Source organism: Amblyraja radiata, chromosome 3 (assembly GCF_010909765.2).
Source record: "Amblyraja radiata isolate CabotCenter1 chromosome 3, sAmbRad1.1.pri, whole genome shotgun sequence".
Classification (NCBI taxonomy): domain Eukaryota; kingdom Metazoa; phylum Chordata; class Chondrichthyes; order Rajiformes; family Rajidae; genus Amblyraja; species Amblyraja radiata.
The window spans coordinates 36150901-36167443 of NC_045958.1; the positions used below are offsets into that span (position 1 = coordinate 36150901).

Genomic DNA, 16543 nt, shown 5'->3' on the forward strand with positions numbered 1-16543 from the left:
TGACTGGAGCTTTGACATGTCCTAACATTGTCAGAAAGCTTCAAATTGAAAGTTTAAAATAAATTGCACGTTAAAGGCAAAAAAATAGCTTCAAGGATGAGTTGGAAGTAGAGTAGACAAAAATGTTGGAGAAACTGCCGGTGAGGCAGCATCTATGGAGCGAAGGAAATAGGCAACGTTTCGGGTCGATACCCTTCTTCAGACTGATGTGAGGGTGGGGGGGGGGGAAGAAGAAAGGAAGAGGCGGACACAGTGGGCTGTGAGAGAGCTGGGAAGGGGAGGGGAAGGATGGAGAAAGCAAGGACTACCTGAAATTGGAGAAGTCAATGTTCATACCACTAGGGTGTAAACTACCCAAGCAAAATATGAGGTGCTGCTCCTCCAATTTGCAGTGGGACTCACTCTGGCCAAGGAGGAGGCTCAGGATAGAAAGGTCAGAATGGGAGGGGGAGTTGAAGTGCTGAGCCACCGGGAGATCCGGTTGATTAATGCAAACTGTGCGGAGGTGTTGGGCGAAGTGATCGCCAAGCCTGCGCCTGGTCTCACCGATGTAGAGCAGTTGACACCTAGAGCAGCGGATGCAATAGATGAGGTTGGAGGAGGTGCAGGTGAACCTCTGCCTCACCTGGAAAGACTGCTTGGGTCTTTGGAAGGAGTCAAGAGGGGAGGTAAAGCGACAAGTGTAGTATTTCCTGCGGTTGCAAGGGAAAGTACCAGGGGAGAGGGTAGTTTGGGTGGGAAGGGATGAATTGACCAGGGAGTTACGGAGGGAGCGGTCTCTGGCGAAAGGGGAGGAGATGGGAAGATGTGGCCAGTGGTGGGATCCCGTTGGAGGTGGCGAAAATGTCGGAGAATTATCTGTTGTATGTGACGGCTGGTAGGGTGGAAGGTGAGGACAAGGGTGACTCTGCCCCTGTTACGAGTGTGGGAATGGGGAGTGAGAGCGGAGCGACGGGATACAGAAGAGACCCTGGTGAGAACCTTATCTATAGTCGAAGAGGGGAACTCCATTCCCTAAAGAATGAGGACATCTCCGATGCCCTGTTTTGGAACACCTCATCCTGGGTGCAGATGCGGCGTAAACGGAGGCTTAGTTAAATAGTCATAGCAAAACCTGCATATTCTTTATAAAAAATATTAATGGAAGAAACACATTTTGTTTGGGGGAAGGGAGAGAGAATGGTGATCATTTAACCCAGTGCTTCTTAAACTGGTGAATGGTTAACCCAAGGGCGAATTAAATTATTTTGGGGTGAATGAAACTAGAGGGGTGAATGAAGGTTGAATGACTTCATTTATTCAGATATTTATATATTTTTTACTATACTTAAAAAAGGCATTGCCATTAAAGTAGTTAGTAAGCTCTTATTGGTTTTAATGGCAGTGGAGCTGGAAATATGATTTTTTTTCTCTCTACCTATGGTTTTACATATTTTTAGGATGTTCAAAAAGTTGAATAAAATAAACACTTAAGAAATGAGTTAATTTGTGTTTTATACTCATGTGACAAAATAAATTATATATAAAATTATACTCAAGGGAGAATAATATGAAAATTACCAAAAAACATAAGAAAATTTAGTCGAGTGCGAAATAAATTATGTGATAAAGACTCAAGCAGAGCTGCCAAGTAGTACGGATTTTCCGTATTTTGTACGGAAATGCGATAAGAATACGGATGTACGGATTTGCTTTGTAAAATACGGATTTTTAAACATGGGCCAAATGGCCTACTCCTGCACCTATTGTTTATTGTCTATTGACTTCCTGTTTCATCTTGTTGCTTAAAAAATGCAAGGATATAAAAAGTCATACTGTAACTAAAAATGGTAGCAGATTAAATCTATTAGTATTTTAAATTTCAATACCTGGATGATTATTTTTGTAAGCTTTGATCTGCCTGTCCCGCTCCAGGTTTAAACAGCGCTGTCAGTTTAGCGCGTGGGAATTTAAACGGACAGCGCTATGGTTTCTAATTATAGCGCTACCAGCTGGAGCGCTATTGCCTTTACACATAGCGCTATGGGCTTTACATATAGCGCTATGGCCACAACGCTATGGGTCACGGACTGTTCGGGGTGGGAGAAGGAGAGAGGGAGTGAGAGGGAGGGAGGGAACAAGAGAAGGAGGGAGAAAAAAAGGAAGGAAAGAGATAGGGAGGGACAGGGGTGCGCGATGTCGTTTTCTTCTGTGATGAGGAGGGAGGGAAAGAGATGAAGGAGGGAGAGAGAGCGAGGGAGGGAGAGGGAGGCTTCCAAAATGGCTTCTACATCATCATCTGGTGCTAAAAGCAGGAAGCAGCCGTTCAAACAGAAGTACACAAAAAGATGGCAATGAATGCACTGTCAAGTAAGATACGTAGAACACATGTCAATTGGTAGCAAAGTTATGCATTGTACTCTTACATGGGTATGACCGCACATAAAAAACATTTTTTTCAGCAAATTGGCAGCACGTAAAAATACTGATTTCTTCAGCAAAATACAGATTTTCAGGTACTAGAATGCTGAAATGCTCTGACAAAATTTGCCAGCTCTGCTTAAGGGTGAATGACACTAGTTTAAGAACTGATTTAACCACTGAAAGGTGGAAAATGGATGAAAATGTAAATGGATTTTTAGTACGGCAAATGGCACTTTGGGGTTCGGCAAACTAGGTTCACGCGATTAATTCATGGGATGGCGAGACTGTCATATGTTGATAGAATGGAGTAGCTGGGCTTGTATACTCTGGAATTTAGAACGATGAGAGGGGATTTTATTGAAACAGAAAGATTATTAAGGGTTTGGTCACGCTAGAGGCAGGAAACATGTTCCAATGTTGGAGGAGTTCAGAACAAGGGGCCACAGTTTAAGAACAAGGGGTAAGCCATTTTGAACGGAGATGAGGTAAAACTTTTTCACACTGAGGATTGTGAATCTGTGGAATTCTCTGCCTCAGAAGGCAGTGGAGGCCAATTTTCTGGATGCTTTCAAGAGAGAGTTAGATAGAGCTCTTAAAGATAGCGGAGTCAGGGGATATGGGGAGAAGGCAGGAACGGGTTACTGATTGTGGATGATCAGCCATGATCACAGTGAATGGCGGTGCTGACTCGAAGTGCCAAATGGCCTACTCCTGCACCTATTGTCTATTATCTATTATCTATTAGCACTTGGTACCAAATGAGTAGAAATGTTCATCAAAGAAACTGGTCACTGCTTTCAATATTTTCCAACAAATGGCAGAAAGTGAAGCAAACATCTGTAATCTTGCACTAAACTATGGTCAACCACCAGCTGTGCTAGTTGACTTAAAACACACACATTTCTCTCCAATTCTGACCGCTTGACCATTTTCTGTTTTAATTGCTTCACCATTAATGGCTTTGCTTTAAGCTTCCAAAGTTTAAAGTTTTGTAATTTCTTTGAAAACTTCTTTATGCATTAAGATTCTATTTAAAATCAACCTCTTTAACCAAACTTTAGGTCATCTGCCCATTTAGCAGGATGGTCGTATATTGTTAAAACCCCTGTGAAATTCCAGGGGATATTTTGCTGTAATAAAGGTGCTGTGTTTTGTTTGTGTTCACTTTCCTTGTTGAAGTTTCCAGAATATTTTCAACTGAAAACCTTGTTTCAAACAAATATTCTGCCAACTATTTGGGGAAAAGACAGATCATTTTCTCTTGGTGGAACATTTTTATTTTCCTGTTTTGACAGTTAACCTTTTGCAGTTTTTCCAGAACTACAATGAAGGAAATAAAGTTAGGGAATAGTGGAAGTGAATTCCATACAAATGTGTTTTCCTCCAATATATAAATGTAGACATTTTCATTCGTGTAAATCCTTAACTTCACTTTACACTTGCAATTTCTTCCAATTGCAAATGAGGAGCAGAGTTGCAGGGCTGGATAAGTTGCATAGATAGGGAAGTGTAGGGCAGTGGCAAATTTAAATATTAGGATGAGAACTTTCATTTGGTATAACCATGAAACAAGGGAAGTGAGAAGGGCCTAGCGTAGCAAATGTTTAATAAATAAAAGTTAATACTTTCTGAACAGTTGTATTTTCAAATGGATGGTTGAATTTGTCCACCTGTATGGAATGAAACTATGACTGTCTTGTACATATTAATTTCATCATTAATGTTACTTTGTCTTATCTATTGAAAACTCTAGTACAAATGGCTGACTCTGACATCCTCCAGAGAACCTTCCAAACAAAAGCAAAGAAGGAAAACTCTAATGCTGGGGCATGGTTTGAAAGGAAAAGCTACTATTCGTATAGGTAATTATTTTTATGTCCCAACAAATATAAAGGTGATTTGGGGATTTTAATAATCAAATGTTAAAAATGAGTGTGTTTATCAGGTGACTGTAGTGTTGTTAGATGTTAGACTTGTCAATTCACATTTATAATGCCATGCGAAAATTGCTCCACATATGTTTATTACGAAATGGTCTGTTTCACAAAAGAAAAGAAAAAAAACTTTTTTTACTCGCTTTGTGTTCAGAAATGCTTGCTTCTCCACTGTTTAAATTTGCAAAATTAACTCTAATCACAGGAAAACTGTTGGAAAGCCGATATAAATGTCAGAAATAGGAATGCTTGGGGATTAATTTAACGAAAACTTGAAAAATGACCAACTATTGTAGGAAATCATATATGATTAGTGACACCTTTGAAAAGTACAGTGTTGCCTCCTGTCCTAATGTATATATTCTTGTATCTCAGCTTCGGATAGATCAGTCTGAAGAAGGGTCTCGACGAGAAATATCACTAATTTCTTCTCTCCGGAGATGCTGCCTGTCCCGCTGAGTTACTCCAGCATTCTGTGTCTACCTTTGGAGAGATCAAATTAGGTTTAGGTTTATTCTTGTCACATATACTGAGATATAGTGAAAAGCTTTATTTTGCATGCTATCCAAACAGATCAGATATATCATACATAGATTAAAACAGTTCAAATTCAAGTACAGTAGAGAACAAAGCATCTACTGCTCTCCTAGAGTACATATAGTACATAGAAGAGCAAAGGGGAAGATAAAACAAATCAGGAATGTCTAAATATATAACCATATAACAATTACAGCATGGAAACAGGCCATCTCGGCCCTACAAGTCCGTGCCGAACAATTATTTTCCCCTAGTCCCACCTACCTGCACCCAGACCATAACCCTCCTTTCCTTTCCCATTCATATACCTATCCAATTTATTTTTAAATGATAAAATCGAACCTGCCTCCACCACTTCCACTGGAAGCTCATTCCACACAGCTACCACTCTCTGAGTAAAGAAGTTCCCCCTAAACTTCTGTCCCTTAATTCTGAAGTCATGTCCTCTTGTTTGAATCTTCCCTACTCTCAATGGGAAAAACTTGGCCACGTCAACTTTATCTATCCCTCTCATCATTTTAAAGACCTCTATCAAGTCCCCCCTTAACCTTCTGCGCTCCAGAGAATAAAGACCTAACTTATTCAACCTTTCTCTGTAACTTAGTTGCTGAAACCCAGGCAACATTCTAGTAAATCTCCTCTGTACTTGCTCTATTTTGTTGACATCCTTCCTATAATTGGGTGACCAAAATTGTACACCATACTCCAGAATTGGTCTCACCAATGCCTTGTACAATTTTAACATTACATCCCAACTTCTATACACAATGCTCTGATTTATAAAGGCTAGCATACCAAAAGCTTTCTTTACCACCCTATCTACATGAGATTCCACCTTCAGGGAACTATGCACAGTTATTCCTAGATCCCTCTGTTCAACAGCATTCCTCAATTCGCTACCATTTACCATGTACGTCCTATTTTGATTTGTCCTGCCAAGATGTAGCACCTCACACTTATCAGCATTAAACTCCATCTGCCATCTTTCAGCCCATTCTTCCAAATGGCCTAAATCTCTCTGTAGACTTTGGAAATCTACTTCATTATCCATAACACCACCTATCTTAGTATCATCTGCATACTTACTAATCCAATTTACCACACCTTCATCCAGATCATTGATGTACATGCCAAACAACAGTGGACCCAACTCAGATCCCTGAGGCACCCCACTAGTCACCTGCCTCCAACCTGACAAACAGCCATCCACCATTACTCTCTGGCGTCTCCCATTCAGCCACTGTTGAATCCATCTTGCTACTCCTGCATTTATACCCAACAATTGAACCTTCTTAACCAACCTTCCATGAGGAACCTTGTCAAATGCCTTACTAAAGTCCATATAGACATCCACTGCTTTACCCTCATCAATTTCCCTAGTAACCTCTTCAAAAAATTCAAGAAGATTTGTCAAACATGACCTTCCAAGCATAAATCCATGTTGACTGTTCCAAATCAGACCCTGTTTATCCAGATGCTTATATATATTATCTCTAAGTATCTTTTCCATTAATTTGCCCACCACTGAAGTCAAACTAACAGGTCTATAATTGCTAGGTTTACTCTTAGAACCCTTTTTAAACAATGGAACAACATGTGCAGTACGCCAATCCTCGGGCACTATTCCCGTTTCTAATGACATTTGAAATATTTCTGTCATAGCCCCTGCTATTTCTACATTAACTTCCCTCAATGTCCTAAGGAATATCCTGTCAGGACCTGGAGACTTATCCACTTTTATATTTTTCAAAAGTGTCAGTACTTCTTTTTCTTTGAATCTCATAGTATCCATAGCTACTCTACTTGTTTCCCTTACCTCACATAATTCAATATCCTTCTCCTTGGTGAATACCAAAGAAAAGAAATTGTTCAATATCTCCCCCATCTCTTTTGGCTCTGCAGATAGCTGTCCACTCTGTCTCTCTAATGGACCAATTTTATCCCTCGTTATCCTTTTGCTATTAATATAGCTGTAGAAAACCTTTGGATTTACTTTCACCTTACTTGCCAAAGCAATCTCATATCTTCTTTTAGCTTTTCTAATTTCTTTCTTAAGATTCTTTTTACATTCTTTATACTCTTCAAGCACCTCATTTACTCCATGCTGCCTATAATTATTGTAGATCTCTCTCTTTTTCCGAACCAAGTGTCCTATTTCCCTTGAAAACCATGGCTCTTTCCAATTTTTACTATTTCCTTTCAACCGAACAGGGACATAAAGATTCTGTACTCCTAAAATTTCACCTTTAAATGTCCTCTATTTCTCTTCCACATCTTTCCCATAAAACAAAATGTCCCAATTTACTCCTTTTAAATCATTTCGCATTCATCAAAGTCAGCCTTTCTCCAATCAAAAATCTCAACCCTAGGTCCAGTTCTGACCCTCTCCATAATTATATTGAAACTAATGGTATTGTGATCACTGGACCCGAAGTGCTGCCCAACGCATACCTCCGTCACCTTACCTGTCTCATTTCCGAACAGGAGGTCCAGCACTGCCCCTTCTCTAGTAGGTACCTCTATGTATTACTGCAAAAACCTATCCTGCACACATTTTACAAACTCCAAACCATCCAGCCCATTTACAGAATGTGTTTCCCAGTCTATGTGTGGAAAATTGAAATCTCCCACAATCACTACTTTGCGCTTACTACTAATATCTGCTATCTCCTTACATATTTGCTCTTCCAATTCTCGCTCCCCATTTGGCGGTCTATAATACATCCCTATAAGTGTTTCTACACCTTTCCCACTTCTCAGTTCCACCCAAATAGCCTACCTAGACGAGCCGTCCAATCTATCCTGCCAAAGCACTGCTGTAATATCTTCCCTGACAAGCAATGCAACACCTCCGCCTCTTGCCCCTCCAATTCTATCACACCTGAAGCAACGAAATCCTGGAATATTTAGTTTCCAATCACAGCCCTCCTGCAACCATGTTTCACTGATCGCCACAACATCATACTTCCATGTGTCAATCCAGGCTCTAAACTCATCCACCTTTCTTACAATGCTCCTAGCATTAAAATATGCACATTTAAGAAACCCACCGCCTCTTATTCTCTGTTTATTTTCTTTCTCCCCTAGATTTTGGGTCCGAGTGCTTCCCTTCACTGCCTCCTGCCTCACACTCTGTCTACTAGCTTTCTCTATTTGAGTCCCTCCCCCCAACCATTCTAGTTTAAAGTCTCCCCAGTAGCCTTTGCAAATCTCCCCGCCAGGATATTGGTCCCCCTCGGGTTCAAGTGCAACCCGTCCTTTCTGTACAGGTCACACCTTCCCCAAAAGAAGTCCCAATGATCCAGAAACTTGAATCCCTGCCCACTACACCAGTCCTTCAGCCACGCATTTATCCTCCACCTCGCTCCATTCCTACTCTCACTGTCGCGTGGCACAGGCAATAATCCTGAGATTGTTACTTTTTTGGTCCTTTTCCTTAACTCTCCTCCCAACTCCCTAAATTCTCCCTTCAGGACCTCTTCTCTTTTTTTACCTGTCATTGGTACCTATATGTACCACGACCTCAGGCTCCTCTCCCTCTGATTTCAGGATATCTTGGACGCGTTGAGACACATCCGAGACCCTGGCACCAGGGAGGCAGATTACCATCCGGGTCTCCCGACTGCGTCCACAGAATCGCCTATCCGACCCCCTAACTATAGAGTCCCCAATTACTATTGCCCTCCTCTAAATAACATATATACATAACTAAAACTCTGATCTTGTTATCTTCTGGTTTGGCGGTCATTCTATTTACGCAAAAGCAGTACGCGATAGCACTACAATTTGTCGCTAGCTTACTCACCATTCTCCTGCGCTGCGATGGCACCTAGTTCTGTTCCGATCGGTGGAAGCTGGTAAGAGTTATCGAGGTTTAAAAATCTTAAAAACTGCGAGTGCGCAGATTTATTGCTTCTCCTGCCATTCACCGCCGTGCGGATTGGTCCCCTCCACTGTCACTCCGCAGGACGGTCCGCCCCTTCCTGCGCCATCGCGTCTTTACTGCAGCAGCGGGAGGCTCTGGATGGCCTGCGGAGGTCTCCAACCGGACACAATTTTCGGAGGGAGGGACTGGAAATGGCCTGGCCCGGCCCAGCCCGGCCCGGCTCGCCCAGCCCAGCCCGACCTGGCGTGGAGTCGGATATGGCGCTGATGTTGCCAAACGTAAAGCGGAGATTCTGATCCTGGCGGAGGAGAACAGCGACCAGCGAAGCGGCCAGCGCCCAGCATCCGCTGTGAGTCCCCATCGCACCGCCAACCCCTTCCCCTCTGGTCCCCCTCGCTGCCTTCTGCCTACCTGCCTGTGATACCGGACTCTCCGCCATGGCTCTTCCCCCATCTTTTCTCCGAGCTCTCTCCCCCCCTGCACCCACACCCCACCCCACCTCCCTACCACACTCCTCCCCCTCCCACACCCCTCCCCCCCACACCCCTCACCCCCACAACACCCCCCACACACCCTTCCCTCTCACAAACCGCTCCCTTCCACACACCCCTCACAACCCTTCCCCTGCCCACACACACCCCTCTCCCACACACCCCGCCCACACACCCCTCTCCCCCACAACCCCCCCGCCTGCACAACCCACCCCACACACCCCTCCCCCCACAACCCCTCTTCCCACATATACCCCCCTCCCACACACCCCTCACCCCCACAACCCCTCCCCCCCAAAATACCTCCCTGCCCACACATACCCCTCTCCCACACCCCCCCTCTCCCCCACAACCCCCCCTCCCCCAACAACCTCCCCTCCCCCCCACAACCTCCCCCACACACCCCTCCCTCCCACACCCCTCCCCCCACAACCCTTCTGCCCACACACCACTCCCTCTCACACATCCCTCCCCCCCACAACCCTTCCTCCCCACAACCCCTCCCCCACAACCCCTCCCTGCCCACACACACCCATGCCCCCCACAACCCCCACACCCCCTACCCCCACAATGCCAAGCCCCCCTCCCCCCCCTCTCCCCCACAACCCCCCCTCCCCCAACAACCTCCCCTCCCCCCACAACCTCCCCCACACACCCCTCCCTCCCACACCCCTCCCCCCACAACCCTTCTGCCCACACACCACTCCCTCCCACACATCCCTCCCCTCACAACCCTTCCTCCCCACAACCCCTCCCCCACAACCCCTCCCTGCCCACACACACCCATGCCCCCCACACCCCCTCTCCCCACAATGCCCCCACAATGCCATGCCCCCCTTCCCCCCCCCTCTCCCCCACAACCCCCCGACAACCCCCCCGCCCCCACAACCCCCCTGCCCCCACACCCCTCCCCCCAAACCCTACCCCCACACCCCTCCTACCCCCCCCCCCACCCCCCCCCCCCGACATCCCTTCTCCTCCCCCCCTCGCAAACCTCTCCTGCCCACATACACACCTCCCCTCCCACCCCACCACGCACACCCTGTGGTGACTGGGACCCAATGGGTCCCATTTTGTAGCAATGTTACAAAATTTTGAGATTTTAAAAATCAAGTCTGTAATTTATCCCATCAGATAAAGCATAAAAATAAGTTTAATTTGACACCTAATTCACTTTCATATCTCAAGTATTTAAAAAGTTATGGCCATTTTCATACTGGGAAATGAGCATCTTGTTCCCTATTGATTTTCTATGGACATAACAAAAAAGCTGTGATCGTGAACAGTCAAAAACCCATAACTTTCTTAAAAATTAAGAGAACTGAATGAAATTTTCAGTTATCATAGATTGAAGCATTCTGAAACAAATATAAAATAATCTTACTTGGATGACCTGAAATTAAAGCATATAATTAGTTAGTTACCTAATTGTAGCTAATTTCAGACTTCAATTACTAGATCTAAACATCTATCCATTTCTTAATAAATGATTAACATTTTTAAATAGCCTAAATGTCCAAATAATATTCACAAATAATTCACAATAAAACATGATTTTTAAATCTCATTTACATTAATTTATAGGCCAAATGGAAGGAATTTAGTGTTTAATTGCTGTAAATAAATGCCCATTTAAATCAGCTTTCCAGTGGGTCCCTGTGGAACGCGCTGGTTTAGAACGTTCACATGGCGGTAGATTTGTGCCCCCAAATGCCGAGAAAAATACTGCGGGATATAATGGGCCCAAATTGAGCTGCTCGCAATATTAAACTTAGTATAAAGGGATCTTTAGAAGCCCTTTTTAATGTAAAAATATACAGCATACCTTCTGTGGTTTGCTTTATGAGACCCTGCAGTTGCTGGCGGTCGCGGGTTTAGAGATTGATTTTTAAACTACTATAACTATTATTCAAGGCCTTTAAACCTAATAATAGCTTTTGCGACGGGGTCTTCCAGCGATTTTTCGTTAATAATTAACTAGGCTGAACATTTTCGATTGGAACAGCTTAGAGAAAATCGCGTTTTAAACCCGCCCCCTCTAAACGGCGCCAAAATCGCGCACACCCTCAGCGACAGATTTTCAACGACGCTTCAGGTAGGCTTTGCAACATACCTACATTTTGTCTAGTGTTCCAATAATCTTTAAAAAAAATATTTTGTTCAGTAGTTATGAAGAAGAAAATAGCAAGCCACAAAGCAGTTTGAAATAGAGCCAGAACAAAAAATGATATTATTTTAAAGATTATTTTAAAAAGAAGTATTGGTCAGCTTTGGGTCAGAACAAGGTGAATTTGGTAATTGAAATTTAAGCAGTTTAAAATTAAAAGTAAAATTAAGAAATGTAACAATATTCAGCATTGATATTGTTAATTTTACCTAACTATCAGTTCACAATTACTTTTAAGAGGGGTCTAATGTATACAGCCACTCAAATATAGGACACTGTACTTGCTCCCAATGTCAGTATGCCTTTCCTTAAAAAGAATTATCTCGTGCTTGAACAAAATATTAAAGGCCAGAAACTTGAGGTTGTCTGCAAGTTGGCCTCTTTGTTAAAGGAAATGCCTTATCCATGGATTGATGTAAGGTAAGTATGCAAAATATTCGTACTCCTGATACATCTCTGGTTTTCAGCAGGATGATTGTCTGCCAAACTTAATTCCTGAAAGTAAAATCCCCACCTTAAAAATACCATCCGTAACTATTTTCTTTCACTTCTTCCGATCACTCATCATTTTTAAGTGATAAAGCATCGTCAAATCGGCTTAACTTTGTGCAATTATTACCACAAGCCCCAGCCCTTGGTTCTCACTGCTGGGAAAAATACAGGAAATTGACAGTGCAGGTAAGGTCAGACATTTTGTGCTTAGCCTACCACCGCACAACTCTATTGAACCTGAGGCCCAAGATATTAGAGGCCTAAACTCTGTTATTTGAAGTAGGGAGAGGTTTAGGATGTTAGGGTAGTCAGTGCATCTGTTGAGCGGGAGGGGAGAAACCAATAGAACCTTTAGGTCTGATATGAAATTAGGGTCAGATGCAGCCTTTGGGTGATGTGGTGCATTCAAGGTTGAGATCTTGGTTATGGGGGAGTGGGTCAATTGGCCCAGAGTCAATGGGGAGAGGGTCAATGTTATGATTGGGCAAGAAAACAATGGTGGTATAGTCCAGCGGAGATATGCTAAGGAAAAAAACCCATAATAGGATCTATCTGTAGAGGACAGTCTACAACTTGGGTCTGGATAGGTAGGTCTCCATTAAGTCTTAGGGTAACAGGTTTCACATTCACTGTGTCTTTAGTAGCCAATTTGGTATTAGGCATTTGCGGCTTAATTTAGCAAAAATCCTTTCTTTAAATGCGCTGTGCTGAGGACCTGAATGCAATTAGCTCATCTCCAAAGTTCATAATTGTTACCTGATTAAAACTGTGAATGTGCAATACGTTTACATGATTCACAGCTGGATAGAATTTATAGCTCATTGTCTTCCCTCCACAGCCTACAAATTGAAAGTGCCTCACAGTGTCCTTGGATATATCTCATCAGATCCACAGAGATATACCTGCATTCATATGTCTCAGGACCCACAGCATGTCCTTGACATGAACTGACCGCAAGACATACCCATTAACTCTCCCAAGTTCCTTCATCGTCATGTCTTTCTGTGCTGTAGAAACAGAAGAGAAATACTCATTGAGGACCTTGCCTATCTCCTGAGGCTCCACACATTATCACTAGTTTCTGAGGGGTCCTATTCTCTCTGATTAGACTTTATTTCCTAATATACCCAAATTCTCCTTGTATTCTCCTTAATCTTCTTTCAAGCCCACTTTTTGCCTTTCTGATTTTTTTCTTAAGTATGCTCCTCAATCCCAAATAATCCTCCAAGAATACTTTGACCCCAACTGCCTAAAGCTGACCCATGCCTCCTTTTTCCTGATCAGACCTTCAATTTCTTTTATCATTCAGGGTTCATTATTCCTACTTGTCTAGCCCTTTGCTCTGCATATCCTTTCTTCTAAACTTGCTGTCATTGACATCTGTATTGACTTCCAGCCTCACTATTGCGTTGAATCCCTTCCCTCTACTAATTTAGTATAAACTCTCCTAAGTAGCCTCCACATCCAGCACATTATCCTTCATTCTTTTGGTCAGCATACTGGGATCCCACCACTAACAACATCCTCTGCTCCTGCCCCTTTATGACTTCTGCAGAGACCACTCTCCTTGAATCTCTGGTCTGCTCATCCCTCACCACCCATCTTTCCCTAATCCCTGTCAATATCCTCTGCAACTATAAGAGGTGTAATAGTTGTAAAAGCATTTGATTCTCAGATAACATGGGGAACCAAAAGTATTATTTTATCATGAATAAATTAATATTTTCACAATTATCAGTTTAAGAATTACTTTAGGATAATAAAAAGTTTAATGTTATGGTTATCTTTTTATGTGTCTTGAATGATGCACTGCAATTTCTGAAATTCTGTATCTACAAATCTATAAAACAAACTTCTTAGAACTGAAATCTTTGATTTGTGAGGAAAAAACAACTCTTACTGTATTGAGGGTGATGGTGAACCACCTTCAAGAATAGCTATAATCCTTCTCGGGATAATACACCCACTGTGTTGCTGAGTGGGAACTTACTGGAATTAACCTCAATGGCAGTATAGGAACAATGATTTCCAACTCAAGTCATGTGCATCATTGAGAAGAATTTGCTTCTTTCAGCCTTCTTGGACTAGGAGGTTGTGAGAATACATTTTGCGCAACCAAGGGAAGCACCATCATGCATTCTGTGGATGATATAAAGTGCAGCCACATTGTACATGGTGAATGATGTGAGCGTTTAGAATGGTGGATGGGATACAGATTGAGAGTTCTTTCTGTTGGATGGTAAGCTGTGTGAGTTTTGGAACAACCTTTCCAAATTGATTCAATTTAATGGCATGAATACCATTTAATAAAATAAGGTAAATTTAATGGAATAAATTTAATGGAATGAATACCTGAATTGTGTTGAGACGATGGAGGAAAGAGAGACAAGAGACCGCAGATGCAGGAATCTTGAGCAATAAGCAAAGTGCTGGATGGAACTCAGCAGAGCATGTGGCATCTGTGGAAGTGATGGACAGAAAACCATTTGGGTTGGAAACTTTTTTTTAAACTCATTTTGAGGCTATTTCTCAGTGGGGCAGTAAAATGAAGGAGTAAAAATGCAGATACTGGAATTTTGAACAAAAAAACAAGTGCTGAAAGAACTCAAAGGGTCATCTGTGGAGGGAATGGACAAATTACATTTTAAGTCTCAGACTTTTAGAGACGATCAGTGCTTGACACTTGTGTGGCGGAAATTTTACTTAACATTTATTAACCTATGCTTGAATGTTTTCTGTGTAATGCTGCAACTGTTGTTGAACTGATTCATTTTCAAAGGAATTGCAGGTAGAATTGCCCATTGTGCTACCAGTACATGTCCCAACTTCAGAGTTGATAGAAGGAAGCTCATTAATGAAGCAGCTGAAGATGGTTAGGCCTGAGACAAGGCTCTGGGGAGATTTTGCTACAGTCCACTGGAGTCGGGAAAATTTGATTTACAACATCACAATCATTAAAGACTAACTTTGTGGAGATCTCAGTAGTGAAATGAAATGGACCGTTCACTTAGTATTTTTGGCTGAAGATGGATGCAAATGCTTCAACCTTGTCTTTTGCATTCACATCCAAGGGCTTGCCCTTTTGAGTTCTTGGAGCCTCCTCTACCCCTTATCTGTTTAATTGTCAATAGCCACAAGATGTTTGAGGATTTCAGATAGAATTGTTCATTGTGGCTTCCAACTCATTAATTATGTTATATAGAGTATCACGCTTACTAAATTAATGATTCAGTTATTGAGACATAAGGACTGTTTCGTATTTCTACTGTTTTTGATTTGCACAATTTAAATTGTCTTTTCAAGGCCTAATATTATTGAAATTCTTTTGTTCTTTTATTGCTGCAGTTATTTGGAAGCGTGGTGGTAAGAAAATTGTTCTTGGTATAATTTCTGTTTGGCAGCATTCTCCTTTAAAAAAACCCATGATGAAAAAGGAAGATGCTTCAGATGCTGGAAATCTGAAATAAAAACAAAAATGGTTAAGTTATCGAGTATCTGAGGAGAGAGAAACAAAGTTAGTCTTTTAGCTTAAGGTAGACAAAAATGCTGGAGAAAGTCAGCGGGTGAGGCAGCATGTATGGAGCGAAGGAAATAGGCAACGTTTCAGTTCGAGACCCTTCTTTAGACTGATGTGAGGGCGGGAAGAAGAAAGCAAGAGGCGGAGACAGTGGGCTGAGGGGGGAGCTGAGAAGGGGAGGCGAAAGCAGGGACTACCTGAAATTAGAGAAGTCAATGTTCATACCGCTGGGCTGTAAACTGCCCAAGCGAAATATGTGGTGCTGCTCCTCCAATTTACGGTGGGCCTCACTCTGGCCATGGAAGAGGCCCAGGACAGAAAGGTCGGATTCGGAATTAGAGGGGGTTGAAGTGCTGAGCCACCGGGAGATCAGGTTGGTTTGGCTCAGCCACCAAGCACGACACCTGGAGGCTGCAGCGAATCGTCCGATCAGCAGAGAAGGTTATTGACTGCAACCTTCCCTCCATTGATGAACTGCAAGGGCCAGGAAGCGAGCGGGCAAGATCATCTCTGACCCCTCTCACCCTGGCCACAAACTCTTTGAATCACTCCCCTCTGGAAGGCGACTGTCAAAGCTGCCACAGCCAGACATAAAAACAGTATTTATCCACGAGTAGTTGCTCTACTTAACAGCCAAAAATCTGGGCCTCCCTTTGATCTGGTATTTTGTTAGTTCACATGCTTGATCAATGGTGTTTTATCATTAATGTTTTATTATTATTAACGTTTAGTGTTTTCGGAGTCATTCGTAACTGTCACTGTATGTCATGTTGTTACTTGTGGGCGGAGCACCAAGGCAAATTCCTTGTACGTGAATACTTGGCCAATAAACTTACTTACTTACTTACTTACATACTTACTTACTTACTTACATACTTACTTACTTACTTACATACTTGCTTACTTACTTACTTACTTATTGCGAACCGAGCGGAGTTGTTGGGCGAAGCGATCGCCAAGTCTACGCTTGGTCTCACTGATGTAGAGCAGCTGACACCTAGAGCAGCGGATGCAATAGATGAGGTTGGAGGAGGTGCAGGTGAACCTCTGCTGCACCTGGAAAGACTGCTTGGTTCCTTGAATGGAGTCAAGGGAGGAGGTAAAGCCACAAGTGTA

At 42.7% G+C, this 16543-nt stretch overlaps 1 protein-coding gene across 6 annotated transcripts in view; it reads left to right on the forward strand.

Annotated features, from left to right (window-relative positions):
- The window catches only part of cep78 (centrosomal protein 78), a 133217-nt gene that overhangs the window by 81166 nt on the left and 35508 nt on the right, over positions 1 to 16543 (forward strand). For 4 of the 6 annotated variants that reach the window (XM_033017588.1, XM_033017592.1, XM_033017593.1 and 1 more), the window contains exons 9-10: positions 4157 to 4265; positions 15256 to 15273. In XM_033017588.1, the coding sequence (XP_032873479.1) occupies positions 4157 to 4265; positions 15256 to 15273 (127 nt within the window). The remainder of the gene's footprint in view (positions 1 to 4156; positions 4266 to 15255; positions 15274 to 16543) is intronic. The other 2 variants (XM_033017590.1, XM_033017591.1) reach the window with 1 other exon arrangement.